At 40.7% G+C, this 22,153-nt stretch overlaps 1 protein-coding gene across 6 annotated transcripts; it reads right to left on the reverse strand.

Annotated features, from left to right (window-relative positions):
• Positions 1-5,545: 5,545 nt before the first annotated feature.
• LOC102293388 (coxsackievirus and adenovirus receptor homolog) lies at positions 5,546-20,055 on the reverse strand. 6 transcript variants are annotated; one of them, XM_042215918.1, is made up of 4 exons: positions 19,914-20,055; positions 17,152-17,499; positions 6,294-6,656; positions 5,546-6,055 (listed from the first exon to the last, which is right to left on the reverse strand). In XM_042215918.1, exons 1-4 carry the CDS (start codon positions 19,915-19,917, stop codon positions 5,943-5,945), a joined length of 828 nt encoding a protein of 275 aa, XP_042071852.1. In that variant the 5' UTR covers positions 19,918-20,055; the 3' UTR covers positions 5,546-5,942. The 6 variants fall into 6 exon arrangements, 5 of the variants coding, with proteins under 5 accessions (XP_042071852.1, XP_042071851.1, XP_005950934.1 ...); XM_042215917.1 differs by lacking the exon at positions 19,914-20,055 and adding an exon at positions 18,833-19,089; XM_005950872.2 differs by lacking the exons at positions 17,152-17,499; positions 19,914-20,055 and adding exons at positions 8,654-9,001; positions 9,933-11,483.
• Between the last annotated feature and the right edge of the window lie 2,098 nt (positions 20,056-22,153).

Below are 22,153 nucleotides of genomic sequence, written 5' to 3' on the forward strand. Positions count from 1 at the left end.
AAGAGCCATTCCTCCGTTGCTTTGGCATGTGGGAGCTGTGGTAGTTTTGGTGAAGCCAAAGACAGAAAACAAAATCTTCCTCTGTTGCAGCTGGAGGAGCTGGGGAGGAAGCTCTGGTTTGTTTCCCCTGTGCCAGTTTTCATCTGAGGGGTTCCTCTGCCAAGGTGACCAAAGGAAAGACACTGTCCTCGGAGCTGCTCAGTTGGAATCTGAACCCCTTTCCCTTTTTTACTTCCTGAGAACTTACAGTGTTGTCATCCAACATGCTATGTATTGCTTTATTCTGATGTAGGCTTTATCTCCACTTCATCTACATGTCTTTGCTTCAGGGGCAGAGCACTGCTTGCTGTCCTTGCTCTCTCACCAGATCATACAGACAGTGCTTGAAGCAGTGATGACCTTCTTGCCATACAGCCAGAATAAATGATCTGGAAGCTGTTAGGCTTACTTACAGCAGTAGCTCTGTCTGCACCTGCATAAACTCCAGGACACGTTTACAAACAGTGTTTGTTGTTGTTTGCGCTGCAGCTGCAGGTTTGAACTCTGCAAAATGTCCTGTGATTGGGGTTTTTTTGTTTTTGTTTCTAGAGTTAATATTTTGGGTATGGTATCTTTTTATGAAAAATACAAGAGTAAAAGTGCTTTTAACATGTGCTTCAAAGCTAAGTTTGACTGGGAACCTCAAAGCTCAATAGCCTGCATCCACAGAAATTCACTGCAGCCTATGTAATGTTTGATGCGTCATTATTTATTCCAGTCTATCTTGCAAATACATGTTTGTGCTGCAATGTCATGCACAAACACAAACTATTAGATCCTTAAGATCAAACCTATGTCAAAATTGTTTCATTATTTTGGTCCATTGGAGTGTGGTAAGCCATCAAAGGACGCTACTAGAAACTCGGAATATTACATGAAATCGCTTGCTTGGTCAAAAATGGGTAAATGATGTAATTTGGTAAAAAACATTAAAAACTACAATTTTCATGTGTTGACTTTAGAATGAAAGCAATTTTACCTAAATCGCATGATACAGTACTGTCAATAACAAAGAATCAAAAAAGGTGGTTATAATGGGTTTAAATTGGCCAAAAATGGTATAGTGTATATCATTGACATTATTAAGGAGCTGATGTTGAAAATTTAAAAATTAAAAAGATTAAAAAATCTGAAAAAAATACACACCTTTGGGAAGTTTCATTCCATTTGCATTAACAGAACGAAAATGGTTGAAAAAAGAAAAGTGAAGTGGCCACAAATGGCCAGGATAGAGCCCAGAGGGTTAAGGCTGCAGACCCTGAATTGGGATACAGCCAGAGAGTGACGGAATACTAGAAAGCACAGGGGCGGTCTGAGGGAAGACGAGCCCTGTGTGGATGCTCTTCAAGACCTCCAGCTGGGGCCTGAGAACCCCAGGGCCCGAACCTGGAACCCAGGAGCAGACTGAGGAGAGAAAACGTAGCTTACCAAGCCGCACATCGGGGACCCTGCTAACCATGCAACCTACAACATGCGGGCAATACCCCAGACAGGGAGCTAGTGCTGCAGGCCGGAGAAGACTCACCCGCTGGCTGACGTATCAGACACAGCGAGTTCCGACTGGTGCGTAAACCTGCGAACCGCAGGCAATATGCCAGGGGCACACAGCCTGCAGGAGCAGAGACCAGTGAGACCTACTCCAGACTGCTGGGCACTGTGGTGGCTGTGATCAAGAAGGAAAAAAATGTAAGTAAATAAATGAATGAATTTACTTGGAAAAATTAAACTGAAGTTATAAGCAAGTGAATAAAGTTTTTTGTTTTTTTTAAGTATATTGATGACATTTGTCATCAAATATTAGTGCAGAACAGGGTGAATCTTGGATTTTAATTTTGACTTTGTGATATTATTTGAATTTAATGTTTTTCAGCAGCAAAAGAATAAGAAGACTGACAAACAGGTGGAGGAAGAGAATGCCACAGAGGAGGCTCATCAGCTGTCTCATCAAAGACAGCTCCCATCCCATTTAAAAGGAATAAAAATCTCATTTCATCAACTAGACTTTCGCCTTTGCTTCAGACATGAACATCAGACCATTTTCTTTCAATCCTCTGTGAATAAATGTCTCTGGATTTCTTCATTTGTGTGTGAGCGGTTTGTTCTTTAACACTCCTCCACGATTACAGCAAGTGATGATCAAAGGTAAATATCCATCCATCCATTCTCTTTCACTTAGCCTTATCGGAGTTGTGAGGGGGGCTGAAGGCAATCCCAGCTACTAATGTAAATATATTTTAATGTATCCAAAGCTACAGCTCACACTCAAAATCAGATAAAACTTTCAACACTTTTCACAATATTATTCAGTTTATAAAACAGGAAAAATAAGATAGAACACAATTTATTGTAACAACTTTTTATTATTTTTATTTAGTATTTTCCAGTGAAGGAAGCTGCAGATAATGGTTAATGTTAGTGCTACGTTAACCTGACACCTCGAGTTACAGAATACCTTTGCATTTCACTGAGAAAACGCTTCCTCCGCTTACAAAAGACAAACATCAAATAATTAACTTTTTCAGAGTAAAACGCTTTTTGCTCGACGCTGTTATACAAAAAGAACAAACTATTCTAAATCACATCATAAATCATTTCTCAATTCACTATATGATAAGGGAAAAGAGGTAAAAGTCTCCACTGTGATATGAGCGGCTAGCGCAAGCACTGAGCGTGTTGATGGATATATAGGAAGTACTATATGAGCATACGGCGGCTACTGGGCTTCCAATAAGTAACCAACTTTATACGGCCAAACGGAGACGCTGCGAAGTGGCAACCTGCTATGTCGGATCGTCGAGAGAGATCGCATGGAAAAGAAAACAGCAGAGAGCCATATAAGATACAGATAGATAGTTAAAAGATAGATCACCTACGACACCATTCGATAGATACATGTGACTGGGGGGGTTGAGGAGTGCTTACAGAACTCAGCAGACGACTCTCTTGCACTGCTTGTCCATGAACTGGTTGTAATCCTCACCACTTGATATGGCGAACTACCGGCGTTATAGGTCGCTGGATGGTGAAAGAGAGGCAGTAGACTCCAACAGTGGTTACAGACACTGCTGGCTCTGAGTGCTGGAGACAATAGGTTTCTCTCACGGTTGCATGAGCAGGAAGGGTGAGGCATATACATGACGCCTGCAATTGGTATCTGCTGCATACATTATGCATGTTATTGAGACAAGAACGTACTGAACAAGATTCTAGAAGAGCGAGGAGTGAAGCAGTATGTATATATTACAGAAGATAGAGGAAGAGGACTCGCTCACGCGCATATTCTACTTCTGTAGGTGAGTCACTCTGCTCGCTCGCGCGCTATGCAGTGCCGCGCTGTGTGCTGAAGAATAGGATACCACGCTCTATACTCGTCGCCCTGTCACGCGCACAGGACAGGCGTCCTCCTCTTTGGCGCTACTGGGCCCGAGACGCGCTCTGTTCTATCCAAGTTGACGTGAGGGCGCTTATCTCGCCCTCACAGCACGTCACAGCTAACATAAGCGTTTACTGCTATCTATGCGGTGAGGGTACTCTTCCACAAGTTGAGTGAGGAGCTTTTCCCTCACCAACTACAGCTAACATAGCGTTTATGCTTTTGGAAGTCAGCATGATTGCATGTCTTTGTTGTATTTCCTACACATGTTGCCCCCCCCGGTGTACTTTTTGATTTCTTGGTATCTACAGAGGTTAAAATCGTATGTTGTAGTACAATACTGCCATAAGTAGGGCTGCTACAAACTATTATTTTGATAATCAACTAGTCACTGATTATGTTTGCGATTAGTCGAGTAATCAGATCATGCATCCATTGGACATAAAACGTGCAGCTTTTTGCATCAGCATGCATCTGCACTTATTAACTATCATTAGCTTACAGCTTGAAGTGTTTAAGGTGTGTGCTAACCAAAAACAAAGAGAAGATAGTTTATTAAACTTTTAATGAAATTTGCAGATTGTCTCAGTAAACTCAGCCATCTGCTCCTTGCTATCGACAACATAACAGGACATTGGAGTAAACTCTCGAGCATCTCACACTTCTGTTTAATCAGTTTTCTGTTTGATGTTTATTCAGCTGTGTGAAAACTGTAACTTTAATCTCAGCCAAACCGATTTACTGAGGAACAAATAAAACACTGAAAAAAGCCAAATAAAAGCACTTTTAAGTTATCTGAGTGACTTATATATCATGATTAACCTGAGTAGCGAAAGACCGCACTGGGTTTAAAAACGATTTGCCGGGAGTCCGGTGTTCCCCCCGGCTCTAGTGACTGTAATGTAAACAGCCTACAAATGCGGCCTCCGAAGGATGCTGCCCCTGAACTTGGACAAAGCTATGATACTGGAGACAACTTCTTCTTCTTTGGCGTTTAACGGCAGCTGGCATCCTTGTAGATGCATTGCTGCCATCTTCTGTTTCAGTCTGTTATTACACTCTTAAATCCTAATTCTTGCGTCTTACATCTTACAAAGCTTCAAATGACTTGCCGACTATTAAATATGTTGTCGACGATTTTAATAGTCGACGTAATTGTGACTAGTCGACTAATCGTGGCAGCCCTACTCGTAAATTAACTAAAGTAGTATCATATAATGTAAATGGATTAGGGAATCATTTTAAAAGAAGTAAAATTATGTCAAAATTAAAAAGGAATAGAAGTTTCCCTTCTACAGGAATCTCACCTACCACAGTTTGGGCATGAAAAACTTAGGAAATGGAAATTTAATCAGTATTCATCTTCTTGTACTCAGGTTTTCAAAGGAGGTGTTGTAATTCTAATATTAAGTAGGCTGAATTTTGAATGCATTCAAGAAATAAGAGATAAGGAGGTGAGGTTTGTGCTAGTAAACAAACTTCCCCTCGGAGGGATACTTGGAGGGTATACTGACTACTCTTATTAGTATATTTTTGTTTTTGGTCAATTCTAAATAAAATAAAATCACAACATCCGTCAGTTCAGAACATTTCAGAGTAATCAGAGGATCATAGTCTGAATGATGTTCTGTCACATGACCTAAGGAGCATCTGCATGGCCATAACAAAACCATCCACTGTGACGAGAGTGAAGCGGACACGTTGACCAGCCTTACAGTTTTTCTTCATCACTCCATCCATAACAGAGAGAAAAGTCATTCTCACCGCTTTTGATGCAGTTCTTAAATCAGTTTGAGCATTTCCTCACAAACATTAGACGGTCTCATTGTTTTTATAGACACTGCTTTTGTTTAGATCCATACTCGTGGTATTTGTTGCTGTGTTAATGCACTTCTCACTTGAATCTGACTTTTTTCAGTCAGGGCTCTAGATCTCTCACTTCTCAGATTACTTTTTTTCAGTCTTTCAATTTAATGTTTTCAGCAAGTTTGTCTGTGTGAAATATTGCCCCAGTTTCATGTTGTTAGCTGACAGGTGTGGTCCCCAGTGTGCTCGCCTGTAACTGTAGCCCATCATCATCATCATCAAGGTCAGACATTTTTGCGCAACTTTTCCAAAGTAAGGAAGATTGAGAAAAAAAAAAAACTGATGATGATTTCTTTAAAGGGATGCAAAAGGTTTTTGCACAAATGATTCAGACCAAAAGACTAAACTTTGCTCTACAAGGGTGTGATGTCCACTTACGAGGACAGTATGCCACTGCTCTATTGAAATTTAAAACGAATGTCCTCATGTGGATCTCATTTTTCTCTGAAACAAAAATCAGGTTAAAAAAAACAAACAAAAAAAAACATCTGGTAACTTTTTTAAATAGTTTTTAAATATGCATCAGGTCCCAATCAGCCCAAATATCAAAGAGAAATTAAAAATGCATGCCATGGAAGAGTTCAGTCCTTAGGAGGTTAATGTCAGAATGAGCCAACTGTGGTTTATCTGCAGACAGAAAAAAAGACATACAAACTGTTTTGCTTCAAACTGGCTGAGGAGGTTTTAGTTTTATAAAGATCGCCAAAGCAGCAATCACAGCAAAGAGTGACAAAGCCACCACCAGTCCAGCATGTCCTCTGCTGACTCCTGTCTGACCTGCAGGTGAGAAACAGGTGTGAGGTGTCAGCTGTCAGGTAGGTGATGAGTGAAGAACAGAACAGAATCCATTTCCTCTTCAAACTGCTGTCAGACATTATCTACTGCACTCTGATCACATCACTCAGACCAGCTGCTTTCTACAAAGTCTCATCAACAACATCTTTAGAAACAAACATCAACAACCAGGAAGCAGCTTCACCTCTGATCACACACACACTCAACTCTACTCACTCACCTGGAGGAACAACAACACTCAGGCTGATGACACTGATAGGGTCAGTCTCCAGATGAGCTCTCTTCCTGCGGTTTGTTCTTCTCCTGAAGACACGACACTCGTATGTTCCTCTATCAGCAGTCGTGACATCGTTCAGAATCAAAGACACGTCTCCATCCTTCATCTCTCTGTCCTGCAGGTCCACCCGGTTCTTAAAAGATGGATGCTGCTCTCCTGGATCAGGCTGCTCATCGCGATACAAAAGAACATAATCTTTTCCAAGGTCAGCTCTGCTCCACTCTACAACTGCCTTGGAATTGCTGTCGATGTTTGGAGCTCGACATGGCAGAATGACGTTCTGTCCAGCTGTGATGTTTATCTGAACTGAAAGAGGAAACAGAGCGGTCAAAAACAAAGTGCAATCATTCATTTCTGCAGCATTGATCACCACGAAGAGCTACAAATACAGATTTCTCCCCCTGAACACTTTCCTCTTACTCCCACTAGAGATGCAAACCAAGGAGCTCAGGAAGAAAAACAAGGCGACAGGAGTGATGGGATGGCCAGCTGAGGCTTTTTGTACTTATGCCAGGATTATAATAAAGTTTCACATAAATCTCAAATCCACCTCCACAGTGACAAATACTTTTGTCATAGCCACATGTTGATAACGCCACTCTGTGAAACAACGAGGCGCAAAATTGTTGGACGATTCTGAACAAGGTTATTTTCTTATATACTCAACTATCAAAAATTAGGATCAACACATGTTTTAGAGAAATCCCTGTACAATCTGCACCAATTCTGTTTGCCAGATGTCACTTTGTCTACTCACTAGAGAAGATCGTGCACCATCATAGAGGAACGACTTCCTGTGGACACAACAGGATGTTTGCTGAGATCTAAAAACAGCAACTGCAGTGAAAACAATCCAGAGTTTAATGACCTTTAATGTGAGATCAGCTGAACTGAAATCACTGATAAGGTTTTTTTTTTTTTTTTTTTACTTACAGCTCGTACAACGATGCAATATATACCATTTTCATAAATATCTCTATTTTTTATTTATATATAAAGTATGAAGATATTGTATAACCACATATTAACATTCTATTATTCATGCCATGATTTATCTTAGTCTAATGGAGGAAGAGGTAGCAGGAAGGTTGCTGATTGGCTGTAGTTGATCCAAAGGCAACAGAAATGTTGAGAACATTTCTTTTTTTCCTCTCTTTGTTTTTTTAACTTTAAAACATCGTTAACAGTCAGCAGAGGTCGCAGCTGCTGGCATTGAGCTGGTTGTCAGAAAAGTAATGAAACTATCTGCAAGGATTTGGTTAACAACTACTGACTAGCATCACTGTGGTCAAGATTCACATCAGCTTTAGCTGCTAACAGAAGCAGAAAAAAGCCCACCATTCAGCTGGGTCAGGTCACACTGACTGCACACAGCAGTCAGTGTGATCTGCTTACTTTCTTTCCCAAACTGCGATATGCTTATTAAGTAATGACCTTTCCAAAACAAAAGCTGCAATAGTGCTTCACATTAAAAGTGTAACACAAACAGCGGAACTAAGAAATAATACAATAACGTCACAGAAACAAGTGGAGCCTATCCAAAGAGGGCAGAGCAGGTCACAGTGTCACTGCCTGAAAAATGAAGCCTGAGTTTCTCCTGACTGGTTCTTGGTCCCTTGTGCCAGCACATGGACTTGTGAAATGCACTCAGCTGGTTTCACCGTGCAAAAACTGATAAGCAATAAGAGCTCAGAGCAGTGTAGCTGCTTGACTGAGTATTTTGAGCTCTCTCTCTCTCGGCCAATAATAACTGCTGCATGCTTTGCCTTTGTTTGAGCTCAGTGAGGCAGACGCACAACTACAGCTGTTTGTCAGCATGAAAATAAACATGCAAAGACAACTCACAAACCATAGCATGCAAAAAAAAAAAAAAAAAAAGACCAATAAATATAACTGCGAGGAAGTCAACACCCACCAAAACAGGAAGCTTCTCATTTGATCAAAATATTAACACATCAGATAGAAAACAAGCACAGTGCCTCTGTACAAACATGTAATGAAGATTTTATGAGCCAAACTAAAGTCTGAGCGAATGTCTTATTTAATTAATCATATTTATTTTCTGTATAAAGACTCATGCCTCAAACCAAAGGGAAAACATTTAAAATCTTCTGCAGTGTTTTTAAGTTTCCAGTTACACAAAAACAAAAATCTCCTTCACCAAACAAGGATTGATAAAACTGCCTCCAGAGACTCATCTGAGCTGGAATGAAATGGCACACTTCAGATATCCATAGCACTCTTTCATAAACTGTAAACAGGCTGCAGAGCTTCAGCAGTAAGCTCAACCTCTACAAACTCACCTGTGTCTGTGACTGTGAGGTTGATGGAGTGCTGGAACTCTCTGATGACTCTCTCGCCATTTCTGGTGCTGCTGGTTGTAATCTGACAATCGTATGTTCCTGTATCGCTGATGCTGACGTTCCTCAAAATCACAGAATCGTCTCCATCCTTCATGGATGAGTCTCTCAGCTGCACTCGGCCTTTAAAGGACTCGTGCTGGTAGTTCTCGTACGAGCGCTGGTCTTGGAAGAAGAACACATAACCCTGTGAGATGAGCTCCGGCCTGCTCCACTCCAGCAGGGTGATGTGTGCATCTCTGGGACCCCAACACTGAAGAGTGGCAGCTTGTCCAGGCCTCACACAAACCTCTGTATGAATGAAAAACAAAGAGGAGAAAAAACCCAAACATTAATAGCATGTTATACTGCACGTGTTGGAAATCTGTGGACAGCGAGGAAGTCTAAAACACATCAGTGGATTACTCAAAGTAATGGATACCTGCAGCTCTCCGACATGATACTCATGTCTCTATAAACGAACATGCATTTTACTCTGAACTGTTCTTCAGTTATGAGTGTTGCAACAAACCCCAGCAGTGAATCTGGACTGACAAACCTCAAGACCAGAGAGGAATCCTCTTCACAACCTGCTGCAAGTGTGTTTGTCAGTAATTAAACTCTGACGTTAAACAGAGGCTTTTACTGCAAAGCAGGAGAAATGTACATGTAAATGTACACCGTGTTGTTAATAATGAGTTCATTCCTGCAGCTGGAGAAAATGTACTCACTTGCATTCTGCTTGGTAGCTTAAAGTATAATGATATACATTAGATTTATTTTTTAAAACCTGCACAATTTTAAATGGACATTTTAAAATAAACGATATCGAGCACAAATTACATCTAATACAGAGTGGAGTAGTTTGGAAAACTAAAATATAGAAACACTTTAGTAAATTTGCAATACTGTCACTGTGTTCATCAAGATTTGCAGTGTCACACACCACTAGTTTGTCTTTTTGGCTTAGATGTTGTTTAAGAAATCCTGACACAGCCAAACAGGACCGCCACTGCCTGGCACCATGTTAGTATCACATCCATTCTTTTTGTTGCCACATTCTTTCTGAACTCGCTCACATTTTCTTCCATCTACGGTATCAGGCGAGCTGCAGCAGCTGTTTGCATTCCCGGAAGCGTGAAAATGCTGCAGTGCGTAGTTTCACTGTTTACATCCTTGATGGATGAGTCATTTCTTTTGGCAGCCTGTCAGTTCATGTTACCTCAAAACACAAGAAACTCACCTTTCAAGGCAGAAGCCACCAACATCGGGAGGGAGAAGAAAACTACAACCGACGACATTTCTGCAGGTCGCCCAACGGTCGGCCTGCTGTTTGGTAGTGGTGGGCGGATCGATCCAAATATAGATGGCACATACAACCCCGATATTGGTAGCGAATCTATACTAATGTGACAGGATCAGTGGTTTACTTTGCTCTGTAAACTCTGTAAGGACATGCGTCTCTGCAGGGATTTCCGTCCTCCAGTTGTTGTTTTCCTAATGTCACGTGACTCGGTGAGGACGGGCGAGAGGAGGAAGGAAATCCCTCACAAAGACCCCCCAGCAAAAAAGTACAGAGTAACCGGGCAGCTTATGTCGTTGTTTTTATTTTCCTTCTTTACCTCACTCTGTGACTAAATTTAATATAGTCTGTGACTACAACACAAGCATACAGGCCAATTTTGGTAGCATCTGTTTCAACATCTGCCTGTCCCCACCCTCTTTGTCAGGGTGGGGACAGGCAGAGGATCTAAAGGTCGAAGTTCAAAATAATTTAAAATCAGGACACCGACCCTGGTGCGAGTAATCCTCGCTGGCTTTTAAAATGACCGCAGCAGTTATAATAAGCAGCGATCCTGCTGAACCCTTATCAGTGAGGATTAAATGAGCTGCAGGACCTCTGGGTTAGACTGACTCAGTGTGAGCTTGGTGATCCTAACATACAGGACGCTGAGTGTAAATCTGCTATACATCAGGTGATGCTGTTTGTTTGTGTAGCAGTACTCTGATCATAACGCTCTCACATGCTTATCATTTGCTGCTCGTTGCTCTTCTACAGTGACAGCTGCACATTACAGCTCCGAGACTTAAAACTGCATGCACTGTTTGTTAGTTTGTCGCTCCACCAAGTGAATACACGTAGAGCCCTGCACACAGTGTAACTTCACTACTTCCTTTTTTCTCAGCTGTGGGCAGGCTGCGCGTACAAATGCTAAAAGAAACAGCGAAGCTCAACTGACTTGAAACCAAAGCTGATCACTGACGCCCTCTGCTGCTGCTGATCGGCTCTTAAAGCCAGGGGTGCAGTTTTTACCCAACGGATAAAATGTTGACTGACACTACACGATATAAACTATGAGATACCAGCATGAGATGGTCACATGAATATAAGGAAAGGTCGCTATTATATCTGAAACTGTGTTCCCAGAGTCAAGAAGTTCACTTTACGCGCACAAGCTGACTGTAATTCAGCTTCATTACCGCGAGAAGAAGCAGCTGAGCACATCTCCCACAAACACGGTTTACAGTTTAAAGTGGAGAGAAAAATCATGCAGTTCACAGCAGCCACATGAAAAGCGCAACACGTTAACCCTCCCTCACAAAATGAAGCCGCTGCTTCTTCAAATCGACGTCCGTCCACTACCAGAGGAAGCACGGAATAGAGCCCACAGCTTCACCAAGGTCATCCACAGACACGTGTAGAGCATGTGTGATGGTAAAGGATGAAGGCTGTTATAAGAAGTTGGAGCAGATACAAATGCCAGGAAGTCAACGTGGGATTTTCGGGGATTTGGCGTTGGTGCCATTGCGCTGAATAAAGAAATAAAAACTCACCTGTTCATTGTTTTTGGGATTCAGGTGTGAGCCGCTCCGTTCTCACACCACTGTCGAGTTTATCTCCCGCTGTCCCGAGGCGGAGCTGAACTTTCCCCTTGTCGACCGGCTCGCCTTGGAGCCAGATCACACCCGGCGCCAGCATGCCACACCATCTTCAGGTAGCCCGGTCAGGCGCCTCCGCAACCAGATAAGAAACTCCGAAGAAGGAAAACAACAAAAGAACAAATCCGTTCAGTTTAAAAAAACAAAAAACAGAAGCTGTGATCCAAGACTAGAACGTCCTCTGAGAGACCGTTTTCACCAGGTTGCAGAGGAGTACCAACCTGCTCAGACCGGTAGCAGCAGCCTACAGCGGATCTTCCGCTGTAGCCCCTCCTCCAGCATCGACGACGATGGCACTTATAGATACATGTTATCCAGCCTCTGTCTCATGTATGAAATATTTTGACTTGTATTTTTATTTTTAAAGCCTACAGTAGCTGTTTTACTGCTGTATTTGTATGTTTTAATGACACCCAGCATACGACCCACGCTAAAGTTCGACAGTTTGAACAATGAGAATCTGTCGTTTACAGGATGCGGGGATTTTCCATTTAAAAAAAACCAAAACATCAGCACTTTTGCTTCACGCGTGACTCCGCTTACTATCATGAACTGAGTGAAGGAGCACGTAGCAGCGATGCATTTATACAGTTTATATTTTGCATATTACTGACAGACGGAGGAAGAAAGTAGTTCCTACCAATCGTTTAGACACTTTCCACTGTGTCCCGTAAATCATAAACTAACAATTTACCCCAACGTTACTAAAACATCGATATTTTAATATGAGAATCAGACCTAGAACATAAATATCTCTTAGAATCGATATTTCAGTATTGATCCACACAACAGCTGCACAACACCCTTTAACAGCACCAAGGCTGTAGCTGAGAGGATAGAAAAGAAAAATTTCAATTCAATTTATTTATACAGCGTCAATTCACAACAGACACCTCAAGGCACTTTATATTGTAAGTTAGACCATACAAAAACCCAACAATCATATAACCCCCTATGGGCAAGCACTGTGGCAACAGTGGGAAGGAAAAACTGCCTTTTAACATGAAGATCCCCCTGGCAGATTCAGTGTTATGAAGGAAGGAAGGCTCAGAGTTTAAGTAGTCATCATCATGGGCTCATCCGATTAGAATGTGAATAAGCAGTCATCACTCATAGGCTTCTCCTTTTATTCTCAAAATCAATAAGGAAAGACGCATGAATTGCCAGCGCTGAAAGAAAACAGATCTAAGTTACTCATTACCTTAAACAACGCATGAAATCAAAAACCCAAACAGAATCTCACCTCCACTGCCGCCCAGTGTGGGAGTGAAGAAAGAGTGAGCCAAAAGTGAATGCAGTCCTTATATAACACGTGACAGGTGAGTTGTTACGGATTCAAATATTGGGGATGGATACGAGAGGAAAAACCACAATAACAACACTGGTCCGGCCGGGTTGAGTCAAACGATGATTTTAATGATCACACGCGTGGGAGATGGAAACTGAATGCAGACAGCATCAGATCTCAAAATAGTGGAGCATTGATCAAACTCTTATAGCCTCTGGTGCCTCCACCTTATCATAAAAGCCTAAACATTCACATTCTTTCTCTCACACAGCGCCTAAGCTACGACCTTGGCTCCCCGTTTATCTGCTCGTGCTGAGATGGGGCAGAAAACTCCAGCATGTTCTATTCTCTTCTAATCAGACAAATAAGACGATGACTTTCTGCGAACAGTATTTCTTATAACTCAGCAGTATAATGCATCATAAAACAATATCATTCATTCATAATAAATCAGCAGTCTAATGTAATGCAAATCAGTTTAACAAATGCAATAGTTATCAGCTTCTTCTAATTCAGGAGAATAATGCAAACTAAAACTACATAATAATTCACAACCTTTAATTAGGGGTCTAACATGGCAATTAAGGACAAGCACCACACCCAATCAAAGGTGAGAGAACTAAACAAGGTGCATCTGGTGAAGTGAGTGGGTGTGCTAGGATGTGCTAAAAGGTGGGTCTTTACAACAACCAGGATCGGGAATAGGGTCAGGACAGGCTGTAAAGGTCTTTTATCTTTCAGAAGACAAAGGAAATTTGGGAAGGTTTAAACATATAAATTACATAACATAATAAGATATCATAGATGGATGGATGTTTATATCAGGGTTTACAAATGAGAATTCTGGGCTTTCTTCCAGACACTAATGCGGATGAGAAAGCCTGCAGACAGTCTTCGCTCTTATTCATTTCAGAGGTGTTCTATCCATTTAACATCAGCCCAGTCAAGCTGTAGTGTTCGACTTCAAATGTTTGTAGGACTCCTGAATGTGAGCGGTGAAGATCAGCTGACTCTGGGTTGGGAGGTGGTGAACCCCTGTTGCAGGGTTGAGGGGACAGTGCTAATATAAATTCCTTAGGAAATAATAAAGTATTCTGACTGTGATACCCACAGCACCTCTGTTAGTATCCTTGCTTGCTAACTTGACATTTACATTTTTAAAGTGTTTACACTTTCCATCATGTTGGCATTTTGATTTCTTTTTTTTCTGTAGATATTTACAGCTACAGTAGCAATAACAACAACAAGAAGTCCGCATAAAAGAACTAATATAACAGGAAAAGATGTATCCTTGTCTCCTCCATCCTTGTGTCCTCTTTCTTTGGAGTCTTCTTCTGTGAAACATGCAGAGCAAAAAAAGTGTCAAGACTCAGCTACCAGGCAGGCTAAAAAGAGTTCTTGTTTTACACTTTCAAATATCTGTAACAGAGGTGATGTCAAAGCTGCTGGCAGTGAGCTGGATGTCAGAAGAGTAAGTAATGAATGTGTCTGCAGCTGTTTGGTTAATAACTGCAGGGTAGCATCGCTGTGCTCGTGTTTCATACAACAAGCAGAAAAAGACCATCAGCACCTTTAGACAGAGAGTGTGTCACTTTTGTTTTCTTTTTCAAACTGTCGGATGTCTATCAAGTGCAGAACCTTTCAAAATAAATGCATAAACCAAGCAGAAATATTCAATTAAATTCAGATTTAAATTACAACCGTCAAGGTGCTTTAAGGTGAACAAGTGTGGTATAAGAATCCACCCACCACAACAGGAAGCTTCTTATTGGATGAAACTATTTCCACATCACATACAAGCAGAAGGAAAATGAGCCCACTGTTGGAGCCTGCTGTGAGGATTTCACGAGGCACTGCTTTTACCATACACAGAGGACCACTCTACGCATGGAACAGCAACCCTTATAAACAGCTGTGCTGTTAAAGTCAGCTCAACCTACGAACTCACCTGTGTCTGTGACTGTGGGGTTGATGGAGTGCTTGAACTCGCTGACGACTCTCTTGCCACTGCTTGTCCTGCTGGTTGTAATCTCACACTTGTATATACCCGTATCGCTGATGCTGACTCAACAGTTTCAGAACACTCTGCTGTGCAAGTCTGCAGTTTGTGTTGTAATACAAACCTCATTTTGTTTCTGTTTTATCAACACAAAGACCTCTGAAGGGTTCAGGAGAGATGGGATCCCTGTAAAATTTGAAGAAAACATGATCAGCTCTGTCTTCCTGTACAAGTAAAGATGTGCTGATCTGTAAGTTTCAGCAAAGGCTTTTTGTTGTTGACACAAAGAGTTGATGAGCTGCAGCCGTGTCTTCGGATCCAGACAGTGAGCTGTCAGCTGCTTTTATTTAAGAAGCAAAGGACATAACATGAATAACAAGAGCTGCAAATTTCCCACTTCCACTCTGCCTTAAAATAGCAGCTACTGTTATAAAACAAATGTTTAGGGACATTTTTAAAAAGTGGGGATTGCAAAGAGCTCTTAGTGCGCAGCTGGGTTATGCAGCATGGGTGTGAGGAGGAAGTGTTATAGGTGGTGGAAATGATCACAATTGAGCACAAAAAGTCACCATAACCAGATGTTATCACTCTAAAACAATTAGTTTTTACCTTTGCAAATTTCTAAAGTAGTCCTGTAAATCTGTGTTCTCATCCAGACTGAGATTTGATCTGTTTTGGAGACAACAAAGATAAACTAAGCTGTCCACAGGATGGACTTTAGGAACTGACATTTAGGAACACTTCAGTCACTGTTAAAGGAAATATTTCAAATACTTTCTGTTAGCAGCATCACCCATGAAAATTCATTTCTATTGAAAATGAACAGAACAGATTCTTAGACTGCAGAACTAAGATAAAGATCGAGGGGAAGGAAGTCCACAAATGCAGAGAAAATCACTCATGTGGAAACCACCAAACACACCTCCTCCCTGTTCAAATCTAGATGTGCCTTCATGCACTCATTTTCATTCTATGATGAAATCGGATGTGTCTCAACACACTCAAAAAACATTTCAGTTTAATTCAGTTTTTTCTGTAGAATTTATACATCGCCAAACAGTTGCTTCAAGTCACTTCTAAACACATTTGAGATGAATGAACAGTTCAATTCAATTTTATTTATACAACGGCAAATCACAACAACAGCCGCCTCGAGGTGCTTTATATTGTAAGTTAGACACTACAATAATACATACAGAGGAAAATTCCTTAGGCGTTAATAAAGTATTGTGACTCTGAGATCCACAGCAAGGCTGTTAGTATCATCGCTTGCTAACATGACATTGCTGTAAGTTGTAACTGTGATTACAGGATCAGAGAAGAGAAATGCTACACAAAGTAATAATTAAACAGTTTAATTAACATCAACAACGACACTGAAGTAAAGCGAATTACAGTAATCCAGTTGAGATAAGATGAACGCATGGATTGCTCATTTGAGGTTTTAAAGGATTAAAGTGACGTCACGTTGGATAGGAGCCTTAATTTTAAAAAGGATCACTGAACAACTGAAATAATTTGTTTTTCTCAAAACAGATCTGGGACAGATCTGACACATTTCATGCCAGCTGTTCACTTTCCATCATGTTGGTATGATTTGGGTTTTTGATGATTGATTTTTTTCCCCTGTAGATATTTACAGCTACAGTAACAATAACCATAACACCAAGGAGTCCGCACGTCAGAATGAACATAATAACAAAAAAAGATATATCCTTGTCTCCTCCATCCTTGTGTCCTTTTTCTTTGGATTGTCCTTCTGTGAAACCTGCAGAGAAAAATCACAACAAAGGTTTGAGGACTCTGGTACCAGGCAGACTGAAAATAGCTCTTGTTTTACATTTTAAAATCTCTGTAACATTCGGTAGAGGTGATGTCAAAGCTGCTGGCAGTGAGCTGGATGTCAGACAAGTAAGTAGTGAATGGGTCTGCAGCCGTTTGGTTAATAACTGCAGGGTAGCATCTCTGTGCTCATGTTTCATATCATGTTTCTAACACAAACGGAAAAATACCATTCAGCAGCTTTAGACTGACTTTTTCAAACTGCTGCATCACATACAAGCAGAAGGAAAATGAGCCCAGTGTTGGAGCCTGCTGTAAGGATTTCATGAGGCACTGCTTTTACCATACACAGACGACCACTCTGAGCATGGAAAAAGCCAACATCATACCTCTGAGGTGTGAAGAATGCCCTTATAAACGGCTGTGCAGTAAGCTCAACCTCTACAAACTCACCAGACTCTGTGACTGTGAGGTTGATGGAGTGCTTGAACTCTTTGACGACTCTCTCGCCATTTCTGATGCTGCTGGTTGTAATCTCACACTCATATGTTCCTGTATCGCTGACCCTGACGTTCCTCAAAATCACAGCAACGTCTCCATCCTTCATGGATGAGTCTCTCAGCTGCACTCGGCCTTTAAAGGATTCGTGCTGGTAGTTCTCGTACGAGCGCTGGTCTTGGAAGAAGAACACATAACCCTGTGAGATGAGCTCCGGCCTGCTCCACTCCAGCAGGGTGATGTGTGCATCTCTGGGACCCCAACACTGAAGAGTGGCATCTTGTCCAGACCTCACTCGGAGCTCTGTGTCCAGAAAAAAGAAAGAGGAGAAAAACCCCCAAAACATTAATAGTGTGTTATACTGCACATCATGGACATGCATTATGCAGAAGAACACGTTGGACTCCATTTCTACCACTTATACTTCATGCAGACAGTCACAGCCTGAGACTTCTGACAGCAGCACTATGGATCACAGCAAGTACTGAACTGTTCTTGAGTTGTAGCAAGTAGAAGGGCAGAGTTTACAGTGTCACAATAATGGCTCTCATCTTGTGAGGTCACCATGGTAACCTGGTATGAAGCAGCAAAAACAATACTTGAATAAATATTTAAGTGACAGTTGCAATCCAACTTCAAAAACAAAACTCGGAGCTTAAAGTGCCTAAAGTAATAAAACTATTAATTATTAACAAATAGTATACATGTTTCATTAATGTGTCTATTGCTTTAATGTTACAGCGGGAGAGGACTGTACTGACTCACATACTGCTTGGCAGCTTGATCTATAACAGTAAAGAGTCATATTTAATCCTTTTTGTTTTAAATTTGCAAAATATTAAGTCAAACAAGCTTTAAAATAAATTGTGTTAAGAAAAGTACAATATTTGCATTCAAGCTTTCTAGATTTAATATGTAATCATGATTTCACACTCTTTAATCAGTACATTTTAAAATCATCCTCTCCTCACCCTCTGAATCATGACTTTGACTTTATACTGCCGTCGATGCTGTATCCTACGACACATTTTGCTGAGATGACGTCACCAGATGCAGTGAATAACATTTTCGGTTGAAAATAGAAACTTTTTGCTGTGACATGTGAGAGCAGCAGCTGCTACACAGACAGCTGGGTCTCCTCTTCTATGAAACCACAGCATTATAAACAGGAGAGGAACAGAAAGTAAAGTGTCATCTCAATATCAGTACAAACATTGGTATCAACATTGTCGATATTTGGATTTGTACACCTTTCATGCCACTGTTGTGAGATTTCCATTAACCTGTATTGATGCCCTCTTCATTGCAAATTGTGTCTGTCTGAAATGTGCTTTATAAGCTAATCATTTCTGTTTGTGGTGATGACGCCCAGTACAGTCAAACCGTGAAGTAAAAGTAACATTTTATTCCATCTTTGGCATCAGATCAATTACTCATACACCAGCTCCTAACATTTTTATCGATGCAACTGTGCAGTGCATGCACACACTGCAACATAACAACATCATGTATGCACTGCACGGTATTATTAATCATGCATTGTTTACTATCATCAAGCAGTGCCCACGTTCTTTAGCAAAGGTTGAGTCATTTCCTCCACTGCTAGTTCGTCCTGTCTCTAAACGCATGAACTCACCTTTCAATCCAGAAGCCAGTAAGACGTGAAGGGAGAAGAAGACCACAACCGACGACATTTTTGCAGACATTAAACGAGAAGAGGCGCGCACAATTTGAAAGCTGAAGGTTGTTTTGTTTTGAAATCGAAGTACTTTTGGTTTCATTTTTGACATGTCGCTTATGTAAGCTTGTACAGCTTAATCACATTCTCTTAGTTCCTGGATCAAACTCCTGTTTATCACCACAGTCACTCTTTATATAATTAATTTTTTGAAATGATGCTTTCTTACTGCTAGCCTAGAATACATTAAGGTCAGCTGATTGCATGCAGGTCCCTGAACAAAGAGTGTAACTTCGGGACTTCCTGATTTTTTTGTTTACTGCCTGTGAGCAGTGTTTGGCGCCATCACTCTAAAGGAAAAAACACATAAAGAAAGTACTACAAACTACTTTAAATAACCTCAAATACAAGTTTTAAAAAAAGAATAGAAAAGTCGTGATCAAGAAAAAAAAAAAGGTCTGTCTCTTTGGAGCAAGCTCCCTTCCCTCACAGAGGGAAACAAAACAACCGTTTAGGGTCAAGCAAGGCCCCAATGCAGTAAAGCTACTTTTGTTATGATGTGGTGCTATATAAATAAAATAGAATTAAATTGAATTGAAAGTTAAAAGTGTGTTTTTTTTAATCCCTCTCCTACAAGAAACAACACTGTAGCGTTGTTATTATTGTTGTTGTTATTATTATTATTATTATCATCATTATTATTATCATCATCATCTTTCTTATTTCAATTAGAAAGAGCTGTGCTGATTTTTAATGCAAATAAATTCTCAAAGAAATACCAAGACAGATATAAATAACCTCCCCCGCCCCTCTCCAAAAGAAACCCCCCCAAAAAAAACCCCCAACAACTAAAAACTGGCTTTTATTCTTTCAGTTTCAGTTTGTTGCTTTAATAAACCTCATGATTCATGTCTCAGGTTAAAACTGAAAGGTCAAAGGACTTTTTTCCATTAGAATGGAATGGGAATTGCTGATTTGCTGCCGGTGCCGTTGCGCCAAGTAAAGGGATAGAACTTAGAAGAACCAAATAGAAACTCACCCATTCACTGTTTTTGGGCTCCAGTTTGCTCTCATGTGTCTCAGACAAGTGTCTGGTTTCTCTCGCTCCCCCGGGATGTGGCTGGACGTTTTCCCTGTCAAGCTGCTCGCTGCGTCTGATCGCAGAGGAGTTTTCTCCATTCATTCTGCTCGGGACGCCTCGACAGCCAGATTGAAAACTCCATCCAGGAAATATAAAAGTTTACACTTTTATATTTCTTTTGTATTATATAAGATGGATTTACATCCATCTTAAGTGGCAAGAAACACAAACTTTGATCCATGACCGAAACATGACTATTTTTTTAGAGAAGTGCGTCTGTAAGTACCGCGTCTGTAAAAGCGCTTCAGTGACTCTTTTGCTACAGAGCTCCCCTACTGGCTGTGACGATGAAGACATCCAGGCTTCGTTCAGACCACAAGCGACAGGAAGTCGCATTTATTGTAACAACAACAAAATGTTTGATTAACCTTCCAGGACCTGGCGTCCTTCTATGTGGGCATCACATTTTGGGTTATTTAGACCAAAACACTCAATTTTGCTCTACAACCATATTCACTTACAAGGACATTACATTGCTATTGTTCTATCGCAATTTTAAACGAATATCCTCACGCGTGGCTCTCATTTCTCTTAGAAACGAAAGATCAGGTAAAAAAAAAAAATCTAGTAATTCTTTGTTTTTACATTCATCGGGCCCCAATGTGCCCAAATATCAAAGATAAATTAAAATGCATGCTGTGGAAGAGTTCGGGTCTTAGGAAGTTAAAAACAACAAGCACTGAAAATAAGGATGTGTAGCCTACATGTGGTGTTTTTACTGCAAAGAAACACGTGTTTCTGTGTGGATCTCTTTCCGTTTTTCTTTTTTTAATACGGCCCCGTGGGGCCGTATTAAAAAAAGATTATTATTATCAATCTTATTTTAACTAGAGAGAGCCTTCATGTCATGATGTTTAATGCAAATACAACCCTCAAAGAATGCAGGATAGATGTAAATGCAATAAATAAATAAACTAAACAAAATAAAACTGTCACTTTCAGTTCGCTGCTGTAATAAACCTCATGATTTACTTATCTTAAAACTAAAAGGTCAAAGGAGTTTTTTCCCCTAGAAGTGCTACAGAGAAACCACAGACCCCCCAAACTTTGCTACCAAGAGGAAGGAGGAGGGTTCAAGGGCTGCAGTGGAACAAAACGATCTCAGATCTGTGTGACACGATGGGACGAACACCTCTGTTGTGGCTGCTCTGTAAGTACCACATGCTCTTTTTTTGAAACCTTAGTATGTGATGTGTATATTTAAGATATTTTGGCTCCAGTGGGTTGAAGCCACAGATATTTGCTTTTACTTAAGACTTAAAACCTGTGTTAATAACAAAAGGGAAAAGGGTGTAACAGTAAATGTAGTTACACAGTATAAAAGGAAGTGCAGGTGGATGCTGCAGGTGCTTTAATCCAGCTGGGTTTTTGTGTTTAAGGTGAAATTTTAACAGCTTCACGCTTTCACGTCACTAAATTAGTTAAAAACTCAGATTTAGTGGTCGATGGTGCAGATAAACTACAGCGGTGTTAAACTGCATCCTCACCTCCCCCTACAGAGCACATCCTGTTTATCAGTCTGACATTCAGCTTGAGGTCACTGCCCCACAGGTCGAGTGGATATTTAGTATTTAAACCAAGAACACGTGAAAATCTATTGACTCTTTATCTCTTGGATTTCCTTTCAGTGTCGCTGCTCAGCTGGGCAACAAACCACGGTGAGGGAACTTTTTTTATGACAAATAAAAGACAATAAAACACCAACTCCCAAAAAGTACCACAAAGTAGCACAACAGTGGAGACAGATCAGGTTTAATGTGTCTCTGAGAAATGAAACAGGCTTACAAAGCTGTGATGATGCTTTAAAAATGTCCTGCTTTATTAATGTTTGATTAAAAATTCTGCCCCTGTGTTATCGGCAGGGGAGCAGACGGTAGTGTTTGCACAAACACAACAGTAAAGAAGAACAAATCACTGTGCAATAGACATTTGGCTGCTACATCTCATTAATGGGAATATTTCATTGCTTATTTATATATATTTATATATCCATCCATTCGCTTCAGCCTATTCTTTTTCAGGGTTGCAGGGGGCTGGAGCCTATCCCAGCTGTCTTAGGGCTTATCTATCTATCTATCTATCTATCTATCTATCTATCTATCTATCTATCTATCTATCTATCTATCTATCTATCTATC

This window comes from Haplochromis burtoni, unplaced genomic scaffold (genome assembly GCF_018398535.1).
Source record: "Haplochromis burtoni strain Fernald_Lab_line unplaced genomic scaffold, NCSU_Asbu1 Contig_869, whole genome shotgun sequence".
NCBI classification, from domain to species: Eukaryota; Metazoa; Chordata; class Actinopteri; order Cichliformes; family Cichlidae; genus Haplochromis; species Haplochromis burtoni.

What these genes read in the sequence shown, in the direction of transcription:
- LOC102293388 (XM_042215917.1), bottom strand. Translation starts at nt 18,986, where the DNA reads ATGTCAAAAATGAAACCAAAAGTACTTCGATTTCAAAACAAAACAACC. An exon ending in CCTCACAGTCACAGAGTCTG is followed by an intron (nt 6,657 to 17,151) that starts GTGAGTTTGTAG and finishes TTCCTCTTTCAG; the next exon opens with TTCAGATAAACATCACAGCT. An exon ending in GAGTGTTGTTGTTCCTCCAG is followed by an intron (nt 6,056 to 6,293) that starts GTGAGTGAGTAG and finishes TCTCACCTGCAG; the next exon opens with GTCAGACAGGAGTCAGCAGA.